Raw genomic sequence first — 24,861 nt, forward strand, 5'->3', positions numbered from 1 at the left:
TGAAACTGTCAATTCTGGCAGGTGGTATCTTTGTAAGGAATGTGGTGTTTCTGTAGTCTCCTGGGTATTTAACTGGATTCCTGGATGTTTAGGTACACTTAGGAAATTGATCTTAATATTACAGTCCCTTGCAAGATACAGGAGAACCTGAGATTTTTTCTTTACTGTTGCTGACCAAATTAAATTGCCTTTGATCTCAGTAACTTAAAGCAGGATAATTAGGCCTCCTGGTCCTCCCATTTTTGATATCCAGATTTATTTTTGTTTGTCAGTGGTACCAGCACAGTCTTCCTGGTGTCCATCTCATCTGCTCAGTGGCTACAGCAGGGTTAATCCAACAATGCAGTGAAAAGCCTGAGGGGAATGGGAAGGTCCTTGGGAATTTGTATCTGCCTTCTAACTAGGTTGTAACTCTAACTGGTCATGTCAGTCACCTTGTGGGACAAGTCATCTATTGGAGAGGGTTTGTTTCACCTGTTGTCTCCACAATTGTATTTTCTCACCACAGACCCTGAATCTCAACTTTTCTGTAAATGAAGAAGTTGAGACCACTGACAGCATCATCACTAGAACATTCCAGTTGTCTTAAAGACTGGTAACTGAGTTTGACATGTATAGAATTTCACGGAGTAATTTAGTGCCCCCCCAATCTGTTTTTATGAAAACAAGCTACTGGAAGTCAGGGATTAACATGATTGCATATATGTGTGGCCAGATAGTTTCCATGGATAGTTTCAGTAACTTCAGTGTAGGTGGAGCCTGTGTTGCCTTTTAGGAAAGAATCTGGGATTTGTAAATTGCTCTGCATATAGAACTTTTGAAATGTCTCCATGCCTTTATAGTCTTGATTATGTTAGACTTTAGCCTATTACTTTAGCCTTTTTTTTTGCTCAGAGGTGCTGAACTTTGTCTTTCACTAAAGAGAGCTATTTATATTATAATGTGCCTCCTAATTCAGTCCTTTCTTCTGAAAGCTTACTGTTAACTATGAAAAGGTAAAATGTACTCTTATGCGAGTAACTAGCCAGGTTTGCTGTTGTCTCGGTTTGAGGGGGAGGTGAATTTTTTTCAGGGAGTTGTGGGCAAACCAATCAATGGTCAGGTTTTGAATGTTGGCATTTTTTAGTGGCCACTGAGGGGATGGACACGCCTCCGAGGACACAAGGAGTTAAAAGCAAAGACTCTTAGAAAGTCTGCCTCTTTTGGGTTCCAGTTTCAGCAGGGAAACATCTCCTGTCCCCTGCCCAGTTACTAGGCTGGGTGGGGGAGGGGAGCCACACGGCCGGGCTGAGAAGAACCACACGGCTGAACTGAAGTAAGCTGGGGCCCTGGGGCGGGGAAGAGAATGGACAGAACTGGAGCTGAGCTGGCCCCATCCAGGATGGGGGGGTGGAAAACTGTGGAGGTTCCTTCTGTGCTTTCCCCCCAAGCCCCTTCTCCGGGAGAAGGTGCCCAGCTGCGAGCGGGAGTTGCCGAGGCAGGGAATGCCTGAGCTTGCAGCCCTGCCGGGAGCCAAGAACTGTTAACTCTTTCTGAAGCAGAAAGAAACTTTTCCCAGACATTGATTCTCATGGCTAGTGGTTTCAGAAGAAAAAGAGAAATGGCCTGGGACCGAGATGATAAAGTCAGAAGATGAAAAGAATCTTGAATGGGCAAAGAATGAGAGGAGTAGCTTTCTGAACTAGACTTTTCTTGCATAATGTTAGCCATAGACTGAACTTGAGACTCTTTTGAACATAAACTGCATTTGGGTGGATGTGGCCAGCTCGACTTGCTGCAGTGGAGCGAACAGAGAAGAGGAGGGTGTGGTGGTGCCCTCTGCCCTCAGAGAAGAAACCCGCGGCCCCAGGGGAAAAATGGGGAGAGCCTGGCATGCAAGCATCCTTAAAAAGAGCCCTATATGCAGCTTTAGCCCATGGACAGTGGTGAGAGCACTGGACATGGAGAAGAGAGTGTCACCACAGCAGCCAGGTGGTGGCCACGAGTGACACAAACACACATAAAGGGTAAACCTGTGTTTTTCTGAGGAGCAGTCTGTGGTGTGAGAAAGACTCCTCTCTCCCTTGCTGAATTGAAGATTAGTTTTTTTGAGTGGTGATTGTTTGATTTAAAACCCAAGGTTTTGGTCTATGGAGGGTAATGTGTAGGGGGTGGAAATTGGGAGAGGAGAAGAAATGTTCTGGGAAGGTTTCATTTCTGTTTTGTGTGTGTGTGTTTAGAGTTTTCCTTTCTATTTCTGTTCCTATGTAATGTAATAAAGTTTTTGTCTTCTGTTTTCAAGTTTTGAGCCTGCTCTGCTCTGTTCCTGATCACATCCCACAGTAGTTGCTAAGAAAAACATACACTCATGGGTGCATTAACATCTAGCCAGTGAAAACCCATGACAGTTGTCAGTAACCTAAAATTTAGCAGCTGAAGAGCATACAGCCAGATGCCAGGCAGTTGTATTGATCAGTGGTCAGGCTCAGCATGGGAGCTCCTTTCATCCTGGACAGATGCTGAGCTGCCCACGCTGGGCTTCAAGAGCCTTCATGTGGAGCGAGGCCAGAGGCAAGGCAGGTGTGTTTTCCTTCTAGTAGCAGTGGAAAGGGTTGTCTCGTCCACTCCATCTGTGAATGTTCTTTTGTGTGAAAACTCTTTAAAATCCAGGTGCATTTCTCTGTGGAGAACTTTCAATTGCTTTATGTGTTTCCTTCTGCCTTTTAACCTTGCTTTTAAGGCCACTTTTCCAAAACTGCTTTCAATTTAGTCTTTTTCATTTTAATTACTCTCACAAATTGCTGTTTCTTTACGTTGTCTATGTTCTGAACATGAAGTTCAATTCCTAATGTGAGGTCAGTGTATTCTGCAGATGACTTTTTGTCTCTAGACTTAGAGAAGACATAGGGGATATCTTCTTTCTGTCAGTTTATCAGTAAATACAAAAACATCTATTTACTTGTAAAGGGGAGAAGTGTAATAGTCTATTATACATTTTTTTTCTGTGCATCTGTGTGCCAGGTCTTAATTACCCAACTAGAAAATGTACTGATATACTCTTAAGCCATCTGTTTTTCCAGTGTCATCACAAATCAATTTCCCTTCCACTTCTCAGTTTAGTGTCATGTTCTTACTCAAGATGCTGATGAATGAGATTAAGAATTAAAATTTTTAAACTTCCAAGTTTTTATTTGGATAATTTGACTTAATAAATAAAAAAATCTTCCATGCTGCTGATGCTGAGCATGATTTCAATAAGCATGCACTTTAGTATGTATTTCTAAATAGAAGTTTTATTGAAAGTCTTGTGAGAAACCACAAGGTATGACTAATTCATACTGTGTAAAATATAAAATCTTCAGAATTTGGTCTGAATTGGTATGAGAATACTAGGAAGTAGAGATCCTTAAATATGTATTTTTACTCTATGGTAATCATAGATACTTTCAATTTTTCAGAGGGGAAAAAATTGTCAAATACTAATTTCCAACTTTATTAATCAATGGTAATTATGTATATGGGTATAGGGACAACATCTTAGTGCATCTCAGCCCTAAAAATATTGGTGGATATTGGAAAGGAAAATTCTGGAGATTTAGACAAAATGAGTGATTGGTGCTTGTTACTGTATTACCATCTTGTTTACTAACTTCTTTCAACACAATGGCAGTAATAGTTTTGTCTCTCCTTTTGCAGACAAATGTCATAAAATCTCCTGATTTTAGGTGCAAGTAATATAGTTTTCCCCCCTCTTACTTTCACAAGATGTTTCCTCCAGTATGGTTCTTTTACAGTCCATGGAAAAGAAGCATTTCCTGTGATTGTTTTTTCCTCAACTACTGTGCCATTATTAAAAAATAAGGAGGGCAACTTATGAGAATGTTTAAGAATTTTGTAGGTCTATTTAGAGTGTACAGGTTAGGAAAAATTTTGGGGTGTATAAACCTGCAAATCACAGGTATTGTAAAATAGCTTTTTTCTGTGGTATGAAAAGGAGAAACTAGCTTGGGAAAGAGATGGAGGAGAAGCAGGAAAGGAAATAGATACTCACAGGAAGTTGCAACTAATAGAATTCTTTACTGTGAATCACACTCTAGCTTATTTCCTGGTAAAGCACCCATTCTTTCAAAAACCTGCATTTAACATTTGGTGACAAAAGTGGGATGTTCTCTGAAAATATAAAGGTAAAGGCATTCTATTTCTTCTTTTAGATTACTTTGTCCTGCTTAGAGAAATAAATTGTTTCAGCTTTGAGCAAATTTTGTCAGTTCTTGATGCAAGAATAAATACTGAATTGCATCACCTTTTGTTAAGTGGTAGAAGGAGTTATTATGGTATTGCATCTGTATTGGGAAACAGTGGCTCTGGTAGGTGAGTAAAAAATGATTTAGTCTGTGGAAAGGGACTAGAATAGTTTATCTGGACAACTGTGAATTCAATCTTTAATTTATTTTTCTTACAGTCACTTGTGCTTCAAAATTCAGAATTTAACTAGGCATTTTGTGAGGTGCAGACTGAAAAAATGTTTGATGTTAATGAGTGTTTTGTAAGGCCAGCATTCTGCCTTATCTCAGTTATTACATTGCTTCTTTAGCCTTTAAATTCATGATTAATCACTACCTTGTAGTAATGAAAATTGGAGCATTTTGCAATTTCTTTAAAACAGAGAAAATATTTCTCTTTGTTTTACAGTCTCTGCATTCACAATTGCATAACTAATAAAAGAGGAAAGTGGCCTGCTATGAAGGCAAAAAAGATATTATCTTTTACTTCATTTCTTAGCTTTCTGGTACATGAGTACTATGGGTTATCTGTCATATTCCATAGTTGAAAATCCTCTCCTCTGAGGAACTGTATGTCTTCTTGCCTGTCTTTCTGTTTTAACTGAGTGAGTGATGTTGTCAAATTTTTCTCCTTCAGTGTTGCCAAAATGTTTTTGAATAGCATTGATGGAAATGGGACACAAATTGTTATTCAATGTGCTGGAAATTGGTAAATCTCTGCTAAGCAAAGGATGCTTTAGTAACTAAAGCCTTAAGAAGTCTTGGTTATTTTTAGAGCAGTATATCTGGAAATTATGTAGCTAGACATAAATGTGCAAAATTTGTATAATTGTACATGCTTATAAAGAGGTGGTGGCCTAATTTATAAACAGGTTGATTTTGTTTGCTTTAGATAAACACATTACCCTTATTACCCTGTATTACCCTTACATATGGTTACAGTCAAATTCTTTGATTTTTGTCTTTTAGCGAGTCTTAAAGCCTGTAAAATAAATCCTGTAGTTCTACATGTGGTGTTTCTAATTATTTTTTTCATTCTGCTCTTCTCCAACAGGAAGGAACTAGAGACATTCAAAGGTAAATTCTATTTTATTTTCAACTTAAATGTTTGTAAGATTTACAGTAATTTCTGTATTAAGTGAAACTAGGAAGGAACTTTTGCCTGTCTACATTTAAGTGTTAATTTTATGTTGACCCAGCAAGCTGTGTATTTTTCATTTTACCTATTCTTTCTACTGTTTTCTTTGTAAGAGTCCTAAGTGTGGGGAGAGCATAGATATTTTGTTGTCTTATCTAGGTTTCAGAGATTCCCTTATCTAATTCAAGCCTTTCCCTTGGTGTTCAATTTTTGTAGTTAAGGGCTTTGTCTTCAACTAGTTGATGTCTTTTCTAGCACATTTTTGGCATGTCTTGCAGGCTGTTATATGTTAGATTTTTGTCTGGCTGTTTCCAGGGAATTTTCAAAGTATTATGCAAATTTAATTTTTGTAGCTCAACTTGTTGGAGATACTCGATGATACATACAAATATTTGTCCAATATATGATGTAATGGCTGGGAACTGTCATGTACTGTTGCTTTGTCTCTGAACATAGATGGAACACAGTCCCATTTTCAGGAAATCCTAAACTAGAGCTTACTCTACCTACTGCTGTTGATGTTTGATCAGCTTGAGCATTACTATTATCTCTTGTTTTGGATGGGATGTGACAGTGGGTTTGGGACGAGTATTTAGGAGAATAAAGTCAGGTGCCTTGACTTATGTTAATCAATTGTCTCTTGAAATGGAATGGAAATTTCTATCAGCTGCATTCCTTTGCCTTTTCAGTTCATTACTATCTCATCTTTGTGATGTTACAAAAGGAAAATAACAGTAACAGATAAGCAACACAGATTATGTAAAATGTCACTTTTTCTGTAGCTTACCCAACCAATCCTTTTGTGGATTGATTTGACAGATTTCAACCTAGAGCAACTCAATAAAAATGCCGGGCTCCTTCTGATCCAAAGCAAGGCAGCTACTTTGTAGTACCTGGTGCTTGTGAGAACAGTGAATCTTGGTTTTTTCTTGGTATTAATCAAGTATTTTAAGTGAGCTTCTGGAAGCTAGGAGAGTGGTTTCCAAAGTAATTTCTCTCTAGGCCCCTTGTTATTTTAATAGAGACTTTAATGTTATTTGACAAGTAAGTATTTTAGAAAGATTATTATTTTGATGGAAGAGGAACACGCTAGCTGTGTGTTGACCTTGAAATTTATACCAAACTAAGCAACTGGTTCTGTAATGGATACAGAGGCATACAGATTTCCAATACTGGTTATGAAAGACTTGGTAGCCAAGAGAAGGCTTGATAAGCATAGAGGGATGAATAGTGGGAAATGAATATTAAACATCTGTCAGCCTAATTTGTGTCGGTTTTTGTACAGTGAACTGGTGGACAAGCTTGTATCTGACAGTAGACAAGGAAAGTAATTGCTAAGAAAATTTCAAGAATGGTCTTGTCAATCAAATCTAATTCCTTTCTAGAAGATGACAACAAGGTTTAAAATAAACAATAGATTCCATGTTTTGATTTTGGCAACAACTTTCACTGTTTTGCCTGACATTTCCCAGGAAATTGCGATTAAACTGCTAAAAATCCAGGTGCAGAATTGATTGAAAATACATCCTTGGAGGAAATGTTCTTGGGTTTCTGACTTACTGAGTTCTCAGATCCTGGAAATTTGTTGTCAGCCTGGATTGTGAAGTAGAGGTATTTGTTATCTTGGCTTCAGTCAGTCTTTTTCTGGCCTTTTGCCTACCTGGCATATCTTTCATCAGCTAGAATTAGGGAGAATGGGAGATTTCTAGCTGGGGAAGTTTTATTACGTCATGGCAGATGTTTTGGTTCTAGGACAGCTTTGCCCAATCTAACTCAGGGCTCCTGCTTGAGTTTTCTGTTTTGGGCTGCTTCCAGGGCTCACTAGATTTTGGCAAAAATGATCTGTCACTTGGTTGGCTTTAGTTCCAGTTGATGAAGCACACTGAGATAACTCGCTGGATGTCCATAGGAATCCTGTCACAGAGGAAGGAAAAGGCAGCAGCGAAGTCAAGCAGTGTGTCCTACGTTAACTGCCTAACACTGTAATCTAAAAAGCAAAAGAAGTCAGAAGAAGTTGGTTCCAACTGAAACGTGTTAAGTAGTTGAGTAGATGGTTCTCTACATTTTAATACTGCAAGTACAGACTACATCCTCAACTAATTTATCTTTGCATAATTGTCCAGAGTGAAATGTCTTCCTCAACATTCTGTTCATGAAATACCCAGTGTAAGGTCTGGGAAACAAGAACTGTTTAAAATGCTTTCCTATACACTTGCATCTTTCAATGCATTTGCACATGAAATCTTTGTACATGAAAATCTGTTCCAATGGAAAAACCTGAAATGCCATTTTTTATAATAGTAACTTGTTATTTGTGAATTTGAATACCATATGCTAAAAAGTAATAGCTTCCAGGATATAAGGATGGTAAATGTCTTGCGTAAAAATATCTTTCATAAAGATACAGCATTGTTCTATCTGAATATGAAGGCATTACAGTACCAAAAAAATTTCCTTCAATATGTTTGCTAGAAGGGTTAAAAGAGAGTTGTATGCACTTTTTTCAGTGTCCAGATGCAACTCTCACATTCACCAGTGATGAGTTCTTATGCCTTGCTCAGGACAGAAAGTAAGTTTTACTGGAATTAAGAAACTGAGTGGTCTAGTCTGAGATTCAAAATAGCACAGCACTAGAAACTTGAATTCTGTGATGCATCCCATCAATTACACAATGAATACAGAAAAAATTGCTAATTTTGTGTTGGCACTGACCCTGAGAGTGCAGATGTGATTCACAAGGCTGCTGAGTATCTTCACAGACCTCTCAGATGTGTTTTAAAATGTTACTTCCCTGTAGTTTCGTAGGTGTGTAAATACAAATAGGCACACAGGTGTAGTCTGTAAATTTGTGATATCTTCAAGTGTCTGTAACCTTAAAAACATTTTAAGTGCTCTGGTATATACCTAGTATTTATTTATTTTTATATTGAAGCAAAATCTACACTAAAAAATGGAATTGTTTCTGGTTTCATTTACAACTTCCCACTGTGTGTCCCAAGGTACAAAGTGTTAATTCCTTGATCTTTTAAGTGTATTCTTTGAAGATACCAGGTATCATCCAGAAGGGGCCCTATCAAGGAATGTGTATATGGCGGTTTTTCAGCATTGGAAAGTGTTGAGAATCCACAAACTCTCTTGCTCCTTGATGTTAGTACCTTTCAAGGAGCATGAAATAAGAATATAATACTACTTCAAGAAATTATGAATTATTTTTGTATTTGTCAGTGTTTTAGAATTTGTTTCTGCCATTTTCATGTTGGTATTGCAGATTGTACTCTATTTCATTGTGAGGAATAGATTTTACTGTTCTTCTTTTTGCTTATTTTTATAGGGCCAGACATTCAGCTTTATTGTTTGCTGCACCCACAGTGTGCAGAGGCAAACCTTTCCAGTCTCTCATCTTTCAACCACAGGGGTTTTCTATTACAGAGTAATTGAATTTGATTATTATTTAATAATCTGTGATGCTGAGAAAGTGAATGTTAGAAGCTTTCCTGCTTTTTTGTGTTAAACATCTCTCTCTGAAGTAGCAGGGAATGAGTGTGTGAAGTCTTCGTCGACACTGCTGCAGCACTGGCATTTGTGTACCTGGAGTGTTGAGGACAGAACATCTTGAAGGCTGTCTAGTTCCTTATCTTTTTTTAGTACTTTATCTTTCAGAGGTCTTTGCTATAAAAGATGGTGAATTTATGAATGGAAACATTGGTATGCCATATGAAGTAGCCTGCAAGTTTCTTCCTAGCATGCACCAATTTCAGTCTTGGGAGAACTGCTTGTAGGAACTGGCTTATGCTCTGTGCTGTCCTGTCTTGGCTGAGATTCATAAAGATGCTCTAAAAAAGTGTTCTGTTCTGAATCTTGGCAATTTCTTGCAATAGCAGAGTTTATTTTAGTTGATATTTGTGTGTGGTTTTGATTTTTGTATTTGATGGGTTGTGCTCTTGCATCATTTAGAAAGGTATCATTTTCATTTTACAGCTGAGAAATTGGAAATTAGATAGCATATATGTGGTTATTTGCTCCTGATACTTGAAACCTACTGCATTTAGGAGTGCACTGAGATTTCAAATCATTCCATCATCCTTCTAAACACATGGTACCATTTTTTAATTTATTTTTTTCTTTTTTGTGTTAACGTTTGTTTAGTTCCAGAGCAGCCAGGATTATGTAGTAAATAGTTACAGAATAGTGTTAATCTCATTAGAAGATGGAAGAGTGGAGCAGATAATGGGGTAAATAATCAGCAGTGAGAGAGCAGGAAAAAACATAAAAGTTTTAAAAGTGGTAGAATTGCACAATGGTAATAACATATGCTGTGGAGTTTACTTCTAATTTATCCAAATGGGAACTATATACGTGATAGATTTTTAAATTGTTTGTAAAAGTCCCTTTCTATTAGAAGTTTAGAATGCAATGATTTGAGCTCATTTCTGGAAAAAAAAGTAAAGCACTAGAGGCTGTTTAGAGATCAGCAACACAGCACTTTTAGACAATGAAAGGTGGCAGCAACTTTGCAAGGGCAAATATGCACATGGCTTTGGCTACTGAGTCATGCATATTTCTAAGCTTTAACAGGATTAGTTTCATTCAAGCTCAGGGAAACAGGTCATATGACCATTTTCAGCACTTCTGTTTACAATACAACAAAATATGTTTTCAGCCTTTTGAATCAGAGGTCTTTCCCAAACAAGGCCTGATAAGTTTTAAGAGCATTATCAAAATATTTCCTGAGAAACTGACCTGTGAAGTAAAGAAGTGGTTTTTCTTGCTTTTGCCTTCAAGGTTAAATCACTGGGTCACATTTGATATGCAGATTTTTTTGTCATCCCTATTCATGCATCTAAGATGCTGCTGTTGAAATTGCAGTTTTCCAGTCCTTTTATGAGGAGCTTAAATATGTTTATATCCAAACTTTAATTTCCCAGCTTTTGCTGTTCACTATTCTAAGAGCACACAATGTTTGGAGCAGCCTGTTGGCTTCATCTCTTTGTTCTCTGTTTTTTGAAATCTACACACTAACAAATAGTATGTCAAACTGATTTTTTTTTCATCCAGTCTAGGGATCCTCTTTATGGTGCTGTGTTCTGATGGATGTCAAAATAAAACTCCTTTTTCCTAGTCTTCACATTGCCTTCCAGATGTGTGAGCAATATGCAGTGGAGGTGTTTACAGCTCTTGGTTGACAAAGCTCGTGCATTCAGTGATGTAGCTGCTCTTGAAGCTGAGCTGTCATTTTGAGCACATAATCCTGTGTGCTTCTTCTGAGCAAGAGTAAGATGACATTGCGGTAGAAATTGTTTCCAGCCACATGGAGTTCCATTACTTAAACATTTCTGTGGTCGAAAGCTTCAATATTTAAACCTTGTACACAGAAAACTTTTGCTTTGTCATACCAGAAAACAGTTGGTAAAAAATTGCTTAATTCTTTTGTAATAAAGCTAAAATGGAATTAAACTTTCAGGTTTATGTTCAGATATCAGGAGTTTCCTCATTATTTTGCTATGAGCTGAAAATATCCTGATAGATTTCTAGTTAATACTGTGTTTTACTAGCTTCTTTCCCATCTGGGCTAAGGAAGGAGAGTCTTGCAACTTTGGATGCTCTGTGTTGTTTGTGGCAAGAACTGACCAAGACTCTCATATAAGATAACCATTCTCTAGGGAACAGAAAGATTTGGGACTTAGGTGCTTCTGGTGAGTGAAACCTTGAGTGAAAGGCAAATAAGTTTAACTACTCAAGTCTTCCATTTTAGTGTAATAGGATGAGACAGATGGAGGAGGAAACAAGATTATGAAGTGTCCTTATAGCTACCTTGCTTTTGATTTTGCTTTCTATGTTTTCAAGTTTGCAGATTCTTGCAGACATCTATTTAACTTTTGGGACAAATTTTTACATTTTCTAGGTCTGTATCTAGCTTTTTGTATCTTCTATTTTTGCTCCTTTTTGCCTTCCTTGCAATGGCATGGCCTTAAAATCAAGCCTTGTGAAAAATAGTGATTTGGTTTTAAAATCCTTTTGGACAGAGGAATTTAAGGAAGGTTCACTCTTGGTCTTTCACTGGTTTCAGTCCTCCTCAGTAAATAATTGAATCTTTATACATCTGGGCAGATATTACCAACACTGAAGTGTGTGTAGGAGCTTTCAGATGTACATTTCTGTAGCCTGCAGGGGGGTGGTGCTGAGATGCACACATCTGATTCTCTTCGGCCAAGTTATCAAACTTAATGGCATACTTTGAGAGCTTGTCCTATCTGTGAATACATACCCAGGAACAGTGGGAGTTTTCAGTTTTCTGTGATAACACACCAGAACTGCTTGTCTCTTGCTGACCTTCTGAACGTGACTTTGTTCTCAATTGACAACACAAACTGAACGTGAGGTGTAATTGAAAATGTATTAGCTGCCTTTGCCAAGGCAGCAAAATGTTGGCTGGATTAAGACTGGGAGTGAAGCAAACTACAACGGGTAATATCTTGTGTATGCATCTATTTTGCAGATGACAGGAAATAAATTTATCTAATATGTTAATAAGCATCAAGTCTTTAGGACAGACAGTATTTTCTATACAAATAATAGAATTTACGTTTCAATGGAAGAGGAAAAAAAAGGGGAGGTTTGGCATATTTCAACTATAGAAAGAAAATTATCTACAATTCTGCCTTTGATTACTACATCAGAAAGCCAGTTTCCATTGTGGTTTGTCCAAAGGAGGGCTGCACTAACTCAGTATATAATGGTTTGGGCTGAAAGATCATCTAGTTGCAACCCCCCTGCCACTGGGGGGCCACTCACAAGACCAGGTTGCTCAGAGCCCCATCCAACCTTGAACACTTCCAGGGATGAGGCATCGCCAACCTCTCTTGCCAACCTATGCCAGTAGCTTACCACCCACTGAGTGAAGAATTTCTTCCTAACATGTAATCTAAACCTGCACTCTTTCATTTTAAATCCATTGCCCCTTGTCCTGTCACTATCTGCCCATGAAAAAATCCCTCTGCCTCCTTTTTATAAGCGCCCTTAAGGCCACAGTGAGGTCTCTCTGAAATCATCTCTTCTCCAGGCTGAAAAACCCCAGCTCTTAATAATTTGATATGATGAGGAATTATTTTTCTTCTGCTCATTTTTTATTAGTTTTCAACTGGAGAGGTGAAAACAGGGCTTGTTTTGGTAGTGTCAATACAGCCTTGAGTGGATCTTAGTGATAAAATGGCATTCATTACTAAAGTGATTATATAAAAAGGCCTGAATTTTCAAAGCTGTAAACAGGGAGTAAGGTTTCTAAAGGAAGTCTCAAAGGGCTGCCATAAAGAGACCAGATTATTTATGGGCAAACTAGATGGTCAGATTTCCTTGGAATAAACAGTGTATGCTATTGTAACTTGACGGATCAAAGATTTTGGTTTTGTCGCTTCTACTCCAAGCCACTTCTGGTTTAATGCTTTAAATACCTTTTTAAAAATTTATTTATTTATTTTTGTCTGTTGTGTGTTTAGCTATAATATCACTTTTTATGTTGGAGATTCTATAGTGTAGTTTGTAGCCTCCATGCTCAACTGGATTTCAGGAATTTGGGTGACGGCTGTCACCTGAAAGTACTATTCAGTCAATGAATTAGCATAACCCATAGAGTGCTAATGTTACCAGTGCTGCTGAAACCTTGTGTTTATCAGGGTTTTTTTTTTTTTAATGCTAATCTGACTGGGTAAGAGTGAAGGGCAGGAACCCTCCTTTCTATTAAATTCTGCCTCATCTACATATATTTTTAGAGAATCCTGTGGGTTTTATTTCATGAGACACCCACATGCTCTCTCATCTTTTCTTTGTATGGCATTTTGAGGGGGCTGGTTTATCCTCCCAACAAATTTCAATAGTGATGCATTTATGTAATTCTCTCATTTTTCCCTTGATTCCTACTCTCTTTGTAATCTGGTGTTGCACTAAGTCAAAAGCCCTTTCAGGGGTCAGATCATAACAAATTTGGAATCACTGCAGCTTAAAATAAGGTGCCTCATGGGTGTGCAGGTGCAGCTCCTGTTGGCTGTGGTAGAGCTTTACTCTCTGCTGGAATCAGCCTCACAGAATCCTGGTTTTGTGAGGAGTGGAGGGGGCCAGGGTAACAACAGGGGTTTTCTTCAGCCATTGCCAGGGTGAATAGCAAACTACGTAGATAATAGGAAACAATTTCATGGGAACACCAGCCCTGTCATACTCAGTTTATGTAGAAAAGAAAATATTTAAAGGTGTAATGTTTTAATTGTCTCTAATGCTGAAATGACTGATGTGGTAAAAAAAAAAAAAAAAAGCCAGTTCTGTCTGCAGCTCCAACTTGAATTCATCCTTTAATTACCGAAGTCCAGACTGAAGATGGGATTATCTCACGATTATTGTCATTCTTTTAATCTTTCACATAGATATTTTTGGTGTTATTTTCACCAGTTGAATAAACCCGAGTTTTGCAGGCCAAACATTCTGGGTATTTTTACTTTTAATGATGTCGATTGGGGAAGTATGTGTTATATAATTGCCTTTTGTCCCTACTCTGTATTTTGATAATTGGCACAGAGAAGGTTTGCAAAATCTGATCTTTTTAAGTAAAAGCAAGGAATTGCTATGGCTATCCTGGTTTCTGGCAGCACTATGCACCCTCCTAAACTGAAGAGGCAATGTGTGCCAGTGTTCCCAATTCTGAGGAATGCCTTACAGTTTTTGAACATAAATGCACTGTTGTGTAACTGCAGCATCACCAGAGCCAAAGATTCTCAGTCATATGCTTTTGCTGTATTTTTTTTTTCCTCAGCTGCATAACCTTTTTTTATTTTCGTTTTTGATGAAAATATAGCCTGGATATGTAATACAGAAAATTCAGTTTTCAGTAGAGAATACTGTTCTAATTTATTTAAAAAATCACATCCAAGGCTTTTAATATTTTATGTGTGAAGTAAGAATAGTCTGTAATCTGGTTTGTGGGGTATCTGAGCTAAGCCATGGTAAAGCGAGACACTTTAAGGGGTGAGCCTTGTGAACAGTGCCTAATAAAAAAAAGAATTCAGAACCCTTCTGTACCTTTCCCCTTGCTCCTGAATCCTTTTCAGACGCTCCCAGCTCTCTGCCAAATAAACACATGCTGTAGCTGCGTGTCATCAGATTATATCCCGCTGGGAAGATTTCAGTCTCTGCAGCACCCCTTGGTTCAGCAGCGTGTGGTATCTTCCCAAATCCATGCCTGCATTTCTGGTGGAGCCCAGCTGCTGGGAGCTGTGCTCAGGTTCTGGGGAGGCGCTGAGTTGAAGTCTCCATGTGTGTGCAGCTGCATCTGCGTGCGAGTGGCCCATCGGAAACTGCCCGTCGCGGTAGCGCTGCTTTGAAAAAGCAGCCTTCTGCCAAAGGTCTTTGTTCTGCATCAGTGAAGATGCACATCACTGGGGCTGCTTGGTAACTGGAGCTTTCACTTGACCAGTGCTGGGTTTCTTTTTACTTGCTTATTTCTTACTGCCATGTCATCTCCGGGAGGCACTGAGAATAGCCAGAAGAATTCACGTAGGTGGAACTTTATTATCATCTTTGTCATTTGTCGCCTTAACTTGCCAAGCTAATGTAAAATGCAAAATGAAATTAAAGTTAGCTTAATTAATTTCCTCAATTACCACCATTGCCTGATTTGGAAAGGGTGTACTGTAAACGACAGGATAATTATCAACTTGATTTAGCAAATTTGAAAGAAATGGTGAGTTAATGTCTGTTTTTTCAGGGCTTTTGTTTATTGTTTTGCTGTTGTCTGTCTCTTTGCATTATTGTCAAGGTAATGTTAATTAGAATTAGTAAAAGAATTCAAATACACAGATATCTTGTTAGCTAAAATTCAAGCAGGCGTGTCTAAGGGTGGGGTGACACCAGAGGATGAGAGGAGACAGAGAAATATTATCTGAAGATAAAACCAAGAATAAAAAAATAGAGCAGTAAATGTTAGCATAGATAGTCATGCTAATTTCCTTAGATAAATAAAACAATAAGTAATTTTTAAAGATACATTTTTAATGAAGAAGCTAATGCTATTTAAATCCATATAAGCCCCCTTTATCATATGAAACAATGTTCTTAATCATGCAACCAATAACATATTTATGCTGTTAATTTGTAAGTAATGGTGTTTAGAACTGTGCACTAATTAAAGTTGAAAGAAAACGTAGATTTCTACTCTGATTCTTTTTATATTCTTTTACATAACCACTGGAAGAGTTTTTTTTTCTGTTACCATTCACGTGGATTTTTTTTTTTCAGTGAATGTCCAGGACCAAAAGATAAATAGAACTATTTGCTATTTTAATAACCTGTTGGAGCATACCTTTATCAAGGTTCTACCTATGAGTTGTATTTTTGACCACTAAAGTTGATGTTTGTGTTAAATAATTATGTAAAGTGGAATATGTTGTTTTAAGCAATTCATGTGACATGAGAGAACCCTTTACATTTGTGTTGATTAGAAATACTTAATTTGTAAAAATACTTGTTTTCCATAAGTCTAGTCAGATCAGTTGATTGTTTAGTTAAAGATGTCAAAATTTGCCATCTGTTCTGCTGAATGTGGTTGACCACTCTCTGCTCAAAATTGTGTAGTGTTGCAAGCTATATATATATATATATATATATATATACACACACACTACTGGTATAATCCATTTTGTGTTCTTAACTACTTTGTGCATGTTGGCAGAACTTGTCCCTCTTTACTTGTTCTTGTTTCTTGAAATTGCAGTGGAAGTATGGGCAAAGAGGGGCACAGCTGCAAGTATTTCTTTTTCTCCTTATTTACCATCATATCTTGGACAGTAGAACGTCTGTTTTGTGTGTGAGGTGGAGGTCAACCTTGGAATTATATAAGGAATAGAATATGAAATTGGAGAATAGTTTGAAATGTAAGCCTTAGCAGTATTAGTCCAAGTACTTCTGGGAAGAGGTAGCAGAAAGTAGAAGCCTTAGTAACAACATTAATATTGGAAAGGTTAACACCTCTATGGTAATCAGGATTATTCTAATTTTTTAATCACATTTTCATCTCCAGCTTTGTGACAGAAAGAAAAGTAATGCAAAGCATAATTTTAGATAATCTCTTTAATTAATGGTTAATGACAGGTTAAAAAGTACTCATATACCTACTTCTAAACTCTCTAACAAGGCCAGCTGTAGTACTTTTGGGGGTGCTGAAAGACCAAATGCTGTAGGCTCTTGCTTTGTTGTGATTTTATCATGGTGCAAATGAATTTTTGAGCAGTTTTGTAAAGACAGTATTAGTTCTTTTGACATGCTGCTTTTATTTTATATTAGAAGTGTGACTGTAATTGCAGACATTTCATCAGTTTGATTTGTAACTAAATAAATGTACAGCAATAGAAAAGCACTTTTTATGCTTCTCCACATGACTCCGTTTCTTTCTGTAGTGGTACTCTAAATATGATACTATTCTGGTTCTTACAGTATTCAAAAAAGGTAGAATTGTTTTAAAAGCTGCAGTAGAAATAATTTATTCCTTCTTTATAGCATGTTCTTACATAAATCTGAGCCCCACCTTTCCCAGCAGTGTATTATTAAATGGCTCGTTCTGCTGAGGTTCTAATGATGTGTGTGGATGGCTGAGGTGGGCATGTGAGCATGTAGGAATTCTGAATGCTTCTCTACTCCTTTCAGTAAATGGAACAAAAATGGGGATATTCTGGTAAACTATTCTGGCTGTTTTATTTGAGTGTTAGGTATGTCATGTGAAATTGTATCAAGGCAGTGGAGCTGAAACTGTACAAACCTAAGTCTTCAGTACTGTAGCTTGTATGGCTTCCTTTTTCGGGTTGTATCTGCTTTTGCAGGTGAAATATTATGTGATAAAAATAGTTATTAAAAATGTGATGTATTTTTAAAAGTCAGCAACACATTTTTATATGTACATAATATTTCTAAATTGCATATTTCTAATTGAGTGTGTGAATTAAGGCCAGAAGAGGTTAAGAGGCAGTTTTGACTTACACATTGTTTCATTTTTAATCACTTGGGTTACTCTGGATTAGGGTGAAATAAGAATCTTGTGGAGATGTCACTCAGCCCTTTTTGCCTTTTATGTAGAAGGCAGCTAGTGCTATTTTGATGTTGCATACATGAGACTTGATCAAAACGTAGTTGGCTGTGTCTCATTTTAAATCAAACGGGAATGGTGCCATTTATAGGAATAAGTTTCTATCTTAATTAGATGATTATGTAATCACTCCAGACCTGGCACACCAGCATTTCCATTGGCTCAGGAGGGTTTTCCCTTGCTCATAATCTTAAATCCACGTAGATTTATTCTCTCTGGATATTGAACATTAAACTGGGAGCCCATGCCTCGTGGAGAAGACACACTGAACACGACACAATTTATTTTCAGTTACCTTGTGCCTTTCACAAGGGTAGGAAATGAAAGTGGTGGTACTTGATAGGCTCAGGGTTTGCAGGTCACCAGCAGTGTGGGAATTGCAGTTTTGCTGACACAATGTCCTAAGCCTTTGTTTTAAAGATTTACCTTTATTTTAAAGAGCACCATTGTCCATTTGGTTACTCTCAGGTGCAGTGTAGTTGCTGTCTCTTGATGAAGACCAGGGTCCTCAAGAGGTGCCTATGGCTTCAGCTTCTGTCTCCACAAAACTGTGTGACTGGAAGAAGTCTATCCACATTATGGATTTGGATGACATATGTATTTTTTCCTTTTTTGCTTGTTGGTAGATATTTAGAGGTTGTGCTGACAGTCATTTAGTATCTGGTTCTTATTACAATTGAGTGTGTTTCCAATGCAAAGCTGTAGGAAAGCTGACAGAATAGAAAGCCAAATCCTTGATTTTCAGCACATTTGGGAGGCCTTAATGGGTATGAAAATGTCCACTAGTTGCAAGGTGGGAGGAGGTCTGGCAGAGGTACTTCTGTTTCTCTCATGCTCTGTCCCTGTGTAGAGTTCAGGGTGCTTTTGTACCAATGATGTTTTCTCCTGCATATTAGTGATTATTCAGTCTAATAAAATCCATGGAGTGAAAACTAATTTTGTATGAGAAGGAATTGTGGACTAACTGTAGAACAGAAGAGAAAACAGAAAAGGTTTTATCTAGCACAGACAAAAATAATAAATAGCAAACCAAAAAGTTTGGCAAGTGACAGCTTATTGAGTGAGAATGATTTAGGAGGAAAACAATCTCAGTTATGAAGTCTCTTTTGAGAAATGAACTATTAGGATTAATTCAACTGTGAACAGGGTAAATAACATGCAGAAATGGATCAATCATGAGATTTCCAGTGGTCAGCTGCAAATGAGGTGTTAGAGAAACAATTGAGTTAGAAGAAGAGAGCTTATTTCACGAGATGCTAGGAGAGCTTGGCTTGCTTGACAGAAGAGGGGACATGAAGACTTCTGCATGTAAACATACTGAAGGAGTTAGCATCAGGAAAAAGAAAAATTCCAGAAAGGGCCAGGTGTGTTGGACAATGGGGAACTGGGGAGGTTGTTTTGTAGTAATTAGTATGCCTCCAGCTAATTGTTAATTGTGTAAACTGTTCTAGTATTAATTTATCGAAGAGGCTTTCTTAAATCCAAAGCATGAAAATACTGTCTGCCTATATTGTGATACTGCTCAATTTTTTATTTTGTCTGGTGTCAGTTGTTTTCTGCCCTACCATAGCTGTCAAGTTTTACTGGGGAGGAGGAACACCAGAGTTTCGAACAATACATCTGGAGTGCCGTGTCCGGTCTGGGATCCTCAGTACGAGAATACAAGCAGCTCCTGGAGAGGTCACAAAGATAATTAGAGGTCTGGAGCATCTCTCTTTCTCTTAGGAGGAAAGCCTGAGGGAGCTGGGCCTGTTTAGTCTGGAGAAGACTGAGAGGGGATCTCATTAATGCATACAGAGATCTCTAAGGCAGGTGCCAAGAGGATGGTGTCAGACACTTTTTTCAGTGGTGCCCAGCAACAGGATGAGAAGCAGTGGCCATGAACTGAAACACAAGAAGTTCCACCTCAGAAAGAGCAAGAACTGAGGGTGCCACACTGAGGGTGGCAGAGCACTGGAACAGGCTGCCCAGGAAGGTTGTGGAGTCCCCCTCTCTGGAGACATTCCACACCCACCTGGATGTGCTCCTGTGTCACCTGCTCTAGGTTGACCTTGCCTTGGCAAGGGGTTGGACCGGATGATCTCCAGAAGTCCCTTCCAGCCCCGGCCATTCTGTGATTCTACTGAAGTCTGTTGGGCAAAAAAATCTATTGGTTTGCTGATTCTTCTAATCTGCTGCTCTTCTGTCTACAGAGGGTGAGAATTAATAGCTCTGTGGTATAAATTTAGTCATTGATGACTAACCTGAAACTTTGTTATATAAATGTCAATTTTGCCATATTCTGCTAATTGGATCCATGTTCCAGTGATGTCCTCACTTATCATTCTTAGTTGCTATTTTGATTTAGAAGGCAATATGGCATCTGTCTTGCTGGCAAAGACTTTTGTAGAGGGTTCTGTATAAAGCCAAAAAATTGTATGGAACCGTTAACTTCGCTTTAAAGGGCAAGTCTGAGAAAAGTGTGGGGAAGGTTTTTGATTTTATGATTGCCCAGAGACTTAACCACATCTCAAGCACCAAAACAATTTGGATTTCTTCACAGAAGATAAAAGTTCCAAATACCACTTACTAACATTAAATGTGAGCTGCTCTCAAGCGCAGTCTGCTCATTTCAGTGATAATTGTGCATACTGTTGTTGTTTAAATTTTGGGGGGCTCCCGGGGGGGTCCCCCGGGAGACCCCCGGGGTCCTTGGGTCGTGGGTGTTCCTGTGCTGGCAGGCAAAGAGACTCAGACGCCGGTGGGGTGCTGATGAGGTGAGGGTTTATTCACTGAGGGAGAGGGGAAGGGAAGGGGGGAAGGGGAAGGGGGAGAGGGAAGTGGAGCGTCCAGAGGCCTCCAGGGGGAAGAAAGGCAAAGAGGGCAGAGCCTTCTGCCTTAGCATTCTTATCACAGAGGTTCAAAGGGGCGCGGTAACATTCTCCAGCCAGTGAGGTTACAGATACAGGATACTGCAGGGAGGGTACAGACTTGGGATAAACCATACATTTTCCAGGGGTGAGCCAGAGCAAACCATTTCCATAAAATGCAATTCCACACATACCTTTTCATATTCTAAGCATAGGGGACAAGATAAATTTTATAAAAATGTTTGGGCTTTTCTTCATTTCTCTTAAAACTTCTGTTTAAAAATATCACTGTTTCTTAGGCTTGCCTATTTGCCATGGACAAAAATATGCTGCTTCACCCTTGTTCTTCAATTCCATGTAGTATATGATATTTTCTGGTTTGTGTTTCACTGAGCTCTGTGGAAAGTGTCAGATAATTTGTATAAGCATGAAGTTTCTGCGCAATGTGGCACTTTTTTTAGAAGCACCTTTCTTTTTTCTTTAAGTACAAGTTGCTGACTTCCCTCTGCATTTGTAAATGGAGCATTAGTGGCCATCAGTATGATCTCTTATGCCATGACCTAAAAAGAAAATTTGAAAAGCTACATTCCCTCCCTTCTGGAGTGCTGGATGATTGCCAGAACTTTGCATTAAAGCCCACAAGCAGTGGTACTAGGACAGTTTTTGCCTTAAAAGATAGGTGGAGTTACATGCGGATCACCGCACTAGCATCTCTGGCGGGATGGAGACAGATTTGCTCTGACAATATAATGCGCTTTGCAAGCTTCTATTTTAAGAATTCTCTGTACTATGACTTTTTTAAGGCTATATTGAATAAATATTTTGTTTTTCTTAAGAGTCTTACACTTCAGGAGGCTCCAAGTTCATACAGATACTGTTAAACTGCGAGTCAAAAAGTGCATGTACCTAGAGAAGTATTTTTCAGAGTACTTCTAATCATAGCTCTTCCATATTTTATAGTTGAGCTACTTCATAGTTTTCTTTTGCCCTGTTACCACTTGGGTAGGTGCAATCCGGTCTGTGAAGCACCTGAGAACTGATTTCCTACAGGACTTCCATCACTCCACAAATATCCTGGAGCGATCTGCAAAATCTTGACTTCAGTATTCATCCTCAGATGGGTGAAGGAGGGGCAGGGCAGGTGCCAATGGCACATCATTGAGCTTGACACACCTTGGATCTGACCTCCAGATCTCTTCATGAATGAGCAGGTAGCTCAGTTTCTGGGCTCTGACCGTTCTCCTAGCACTGAAACACAGATATAATTTGTAATGGCTGAGTAGCTGAGTGGTTTGTATTTTGGGAGCCAGGGAAGCAGTGGTATTAATTTGCTGTGTCAGTTTATATAACCTTGGTGACTCAGTGGGTGCACATTATGCTTCCAGTACTGCTGATTTAACTAGTTGGTTGCTGCCTTGCTCTCAAATCTGTCAGATCTGTTCATGTAGGTTAATAAAAGTGAAAGGTGAAATATGGTTAACTGTTTAGAACTTTTAAAGAATACTTAAAACAAAGATAGTGTGAAATGTAAATGAGACTTTGAAATGGGGTCTTTCCAAATAGCAAATCATCAGATGTGACCTACATTATTATTAGCTGCCTCACTGTAAATTTGTTCTTCATTTTAACTTGTGTGTCTAAGAATAACATTTCTTGTTGTATTTTCTATATACATGTTTATAAAATGAAATCTCTTCCAGTCTTTTTTTTATGGTTGGTTTTTTTTGTTTAGGCTGAGTATCCTCATTCAGTTTGCTATTTAGAAAGCATTAGATACGTGTTAGAAAAAGCAGGCCATCAGACTTTAATAGCTGCTGATGTGATTACTGTTTTCATTTTAAAAAATGGATTATAATAGCAGTATGCAAGTATATAATGTCTGACCTATTTTGAATAGTAGAAGTTTGCTACCTTGCAAATTTCTTCATCAAAATGCAATTTATTCTAGCTCATTAATGCTTTATATGTTTGTATATGAAATTATATGTAATATATTGGGTACAGTGCATTTGTATTTAGTCTGGAGAAGAGGAGGCTTGGGACGACCTATTGCTCCACACAACTGCCTGAAAGGAGGTTGTGCTGAGGTGGGAATCAGTTTCTACCACCAAATAACAAGTGACAAGAGAAAAGGAAATGGCCTCAAGTTGTACCAGGGAAGATTTAAATTGGATGTTTGGAAAAATTTCTCTGTGGAAAGGGTTGTCAAGCACTGGAACAGACTGCCCAGGGAAGTGGTTGAGTCATCTTTCACATATTTGTGAATGTGTCCCTGGAAGCACTCAAAAATGTGGGTATGGCACTTGAGGGCTTAGTTTAGTGATGAACATGGGTTGATGGTTGGACTTGAGGATCTTAGAGGTCTTTTCCAATCTTAACAATTCTATGATTCTGTATTTACCAGTCTTATTTCAAAAATACAGTATTGATGTATTATGAAGTGTCAGTGCTTTGTTTTCTTCTTTCTTGACCAAGATTTTAGGCTTCTTATGGTTAGATCTGTCTCTGATGCAGCCACTGTTTGATGTACATAGAAACACATGTTGTCAAGGGAACTTGTTTAATACGCAAGGCACAGATGAAAAATATTTTAGAATTAATAATATCAGCAAGGATGTTTCAAAATAGGAGGCTTTTTAACCAAATGTCTACAGTTTTATAGAGCATGAAATTATAATAATGATGTTACTTTGATTCCTTATGCATGCTTCAGTTCTCATTAGCCTTGGATAGTCACTGCTAGAAACAGATTTAATAGTTTTATTATAAGAGAATGACAATAGGTTGAAGTTTAGTGCTTGCTGAATACCTTGGTGTAGCATTCATTCCATCCTAGAGACAAAATACGCATTCCAACAGGAATGTTCTTGGTTCATTCCCACACCTGTCTCAAGCTTTGTTTATAATTTCAGATATGTTTAGGAGCTGATACTGAGGTGATTTGCCAGATGCTGTCCCTGATGTGTTTGTCTCTGGTCTTGGAAGACCTCACAGTCTTTGTTTGTCATGTTCCACTGGTTTTGTTGGGTTGAGATGAGATGGTTTCAGTGTTAGTCCTGTGAGGAGTTTTTTCTTCAAATTCTGTTTGCTTACCACACTTTGCCCATCTCGTTTGTGTTTTAAAAGGCATTCCAAAGTCCCTGGGCATCAAATGTTTAGACCCTCTTTGTTTGTAACCCACTTGCATTAAACTTTATCTTTTACTTAAAGAATAAATTTTGGTTTTCATGAGTGTGAACTAAATTTTTCCTGCATGAAGCCAGTGAAATCAAGTGTGGTGTCATCTGTTGTAATCTACAGCAGCAGTGAAGAGATGAGAAATACTCTGCCTGAAGCAGTTGAGAGCTTGGGTCTTAAAATTTGTGATTTTATTTCTGCGTTAGTAATGAATAAAAATACTTTTGGTTGCTCTAAAAGGAGGCAGCAAATCTCTTTTGCCATGAAGTTGGACACTGTTGGGGCTGACAAAGCAGATGTAGGATGACAGGAAGAAAGAGAAGGAAACAGGGCAGATATAATGATGGCCTGAAGGCAATGTTTTCCCACTGTCATGCCAAATGTGTTGTGAACAAATAATTCATATCTAATAAAGGTCATATCGTGTTCTAATGATACCCTCCTCTAAAACTAGTTGATGTTCAGGTTTCAAGCAGCACATGATTCAAGCTTAGATGTGAAAGAGGAAAAATGGGACACTGAGTAGCATCAGTACACTTCTGCTTATAGCTTATCCTAATGCTTCAAAAATCAGCATTTCCACTTCCTATTTTGGAATCACTGTATGGTATGGGCTCTTTGAATTGGTCCAAGTATGGGTTGCAGAGATACAATGTGTGATTTTTGTTGCTATAGAGAATGATACCTAGTAGATAGATGGTCTTTAGAGAAAGAGAGGCAGAGATAGGAAATGTAGCTTTTTCAGAGATCAGCTGCATGTTTGCCCTGTGGAGGAAATGTGCATGCATTTTGTGAGGTTTAAAGTACTTGTGACTAATTAGTGCTAAATTACTCTGAAGAACAAAATCAAAAATTAGGTTAGCAAGGCCTTATACATATTCAAGAGTTAAGGAAATTATTATAAATTAAGTGCTCTATATTTTTAGGTGGCCTAGAAGTGAATGTTTTTAAGGGTCTTACAAATGGCAGAAGTTGATTGATACAGATGTCGGGGAAATTGATTCCTCATTTGATACTGTATTGCAGCACAGGCACAAAGCAGCGCTTGTCCCAAGGCGTGGCAGGAGATTTTGAAGACTTGTGTAGCATTCCTGTGCTGGAAAAAAAAGAAGGTGGGGGTAGGAAAAGCTGAGGGAGAGATTTCATACAGCTGTGTATATTGAAAAGAGTAATCTCACAGGAAGTGTATTTTACAGGTTTCACAGTCCTAATTACACTGACTTCCCTCTTCAGTCAGCCCCCTTCTTTCTTCCCTTCCCCCTTGTAAGTGCTTTTATCAGCTTCCTGAATTTCTGCTTTTTATTCATTCCTCACTGT

At 38.2% G+C, this 24,861-nt stretch overlaps 1 protein-coding gene across 2 annotated transcripts in view; it reads left to right on the forward strand.

Moving 5' to 3' along the window:
• The window catches only part of DTNBP1 (dystrobrevin binding protein 1), a 64,121-nt gene that overhangs the window by 22,885 nt on the left and 16,375 nt on the right, over positions 1-24,861 (forward strand). For both annotated transcript variants that reach the window (XM_063403019.1, XM_063403029.1), the window contains one exon: positions 5,317-5,339. In XM_063403019.1, the coding sequence (XP_063259089.1) occupies positions 5,317-5,339 (23 nt within the window). The remainder of the gene's footprint in view (positions 1-5,316; positions 5,340-24,861) is intronic.

This window comes from Prinia subflava, chromosome 1 (genome assembly GCF_021018805.1).
Source record: "Prinia subflava isolate CZ2003 ecotype Zambia chromosome 1, Cam_Psub_1.2, whole genome shotgun sequence".
NCBI lineage: Eukaryota > Metazoa > Chordata > Aves > Passeriformes > Cisticolidae > Prinia > Prinia subflava.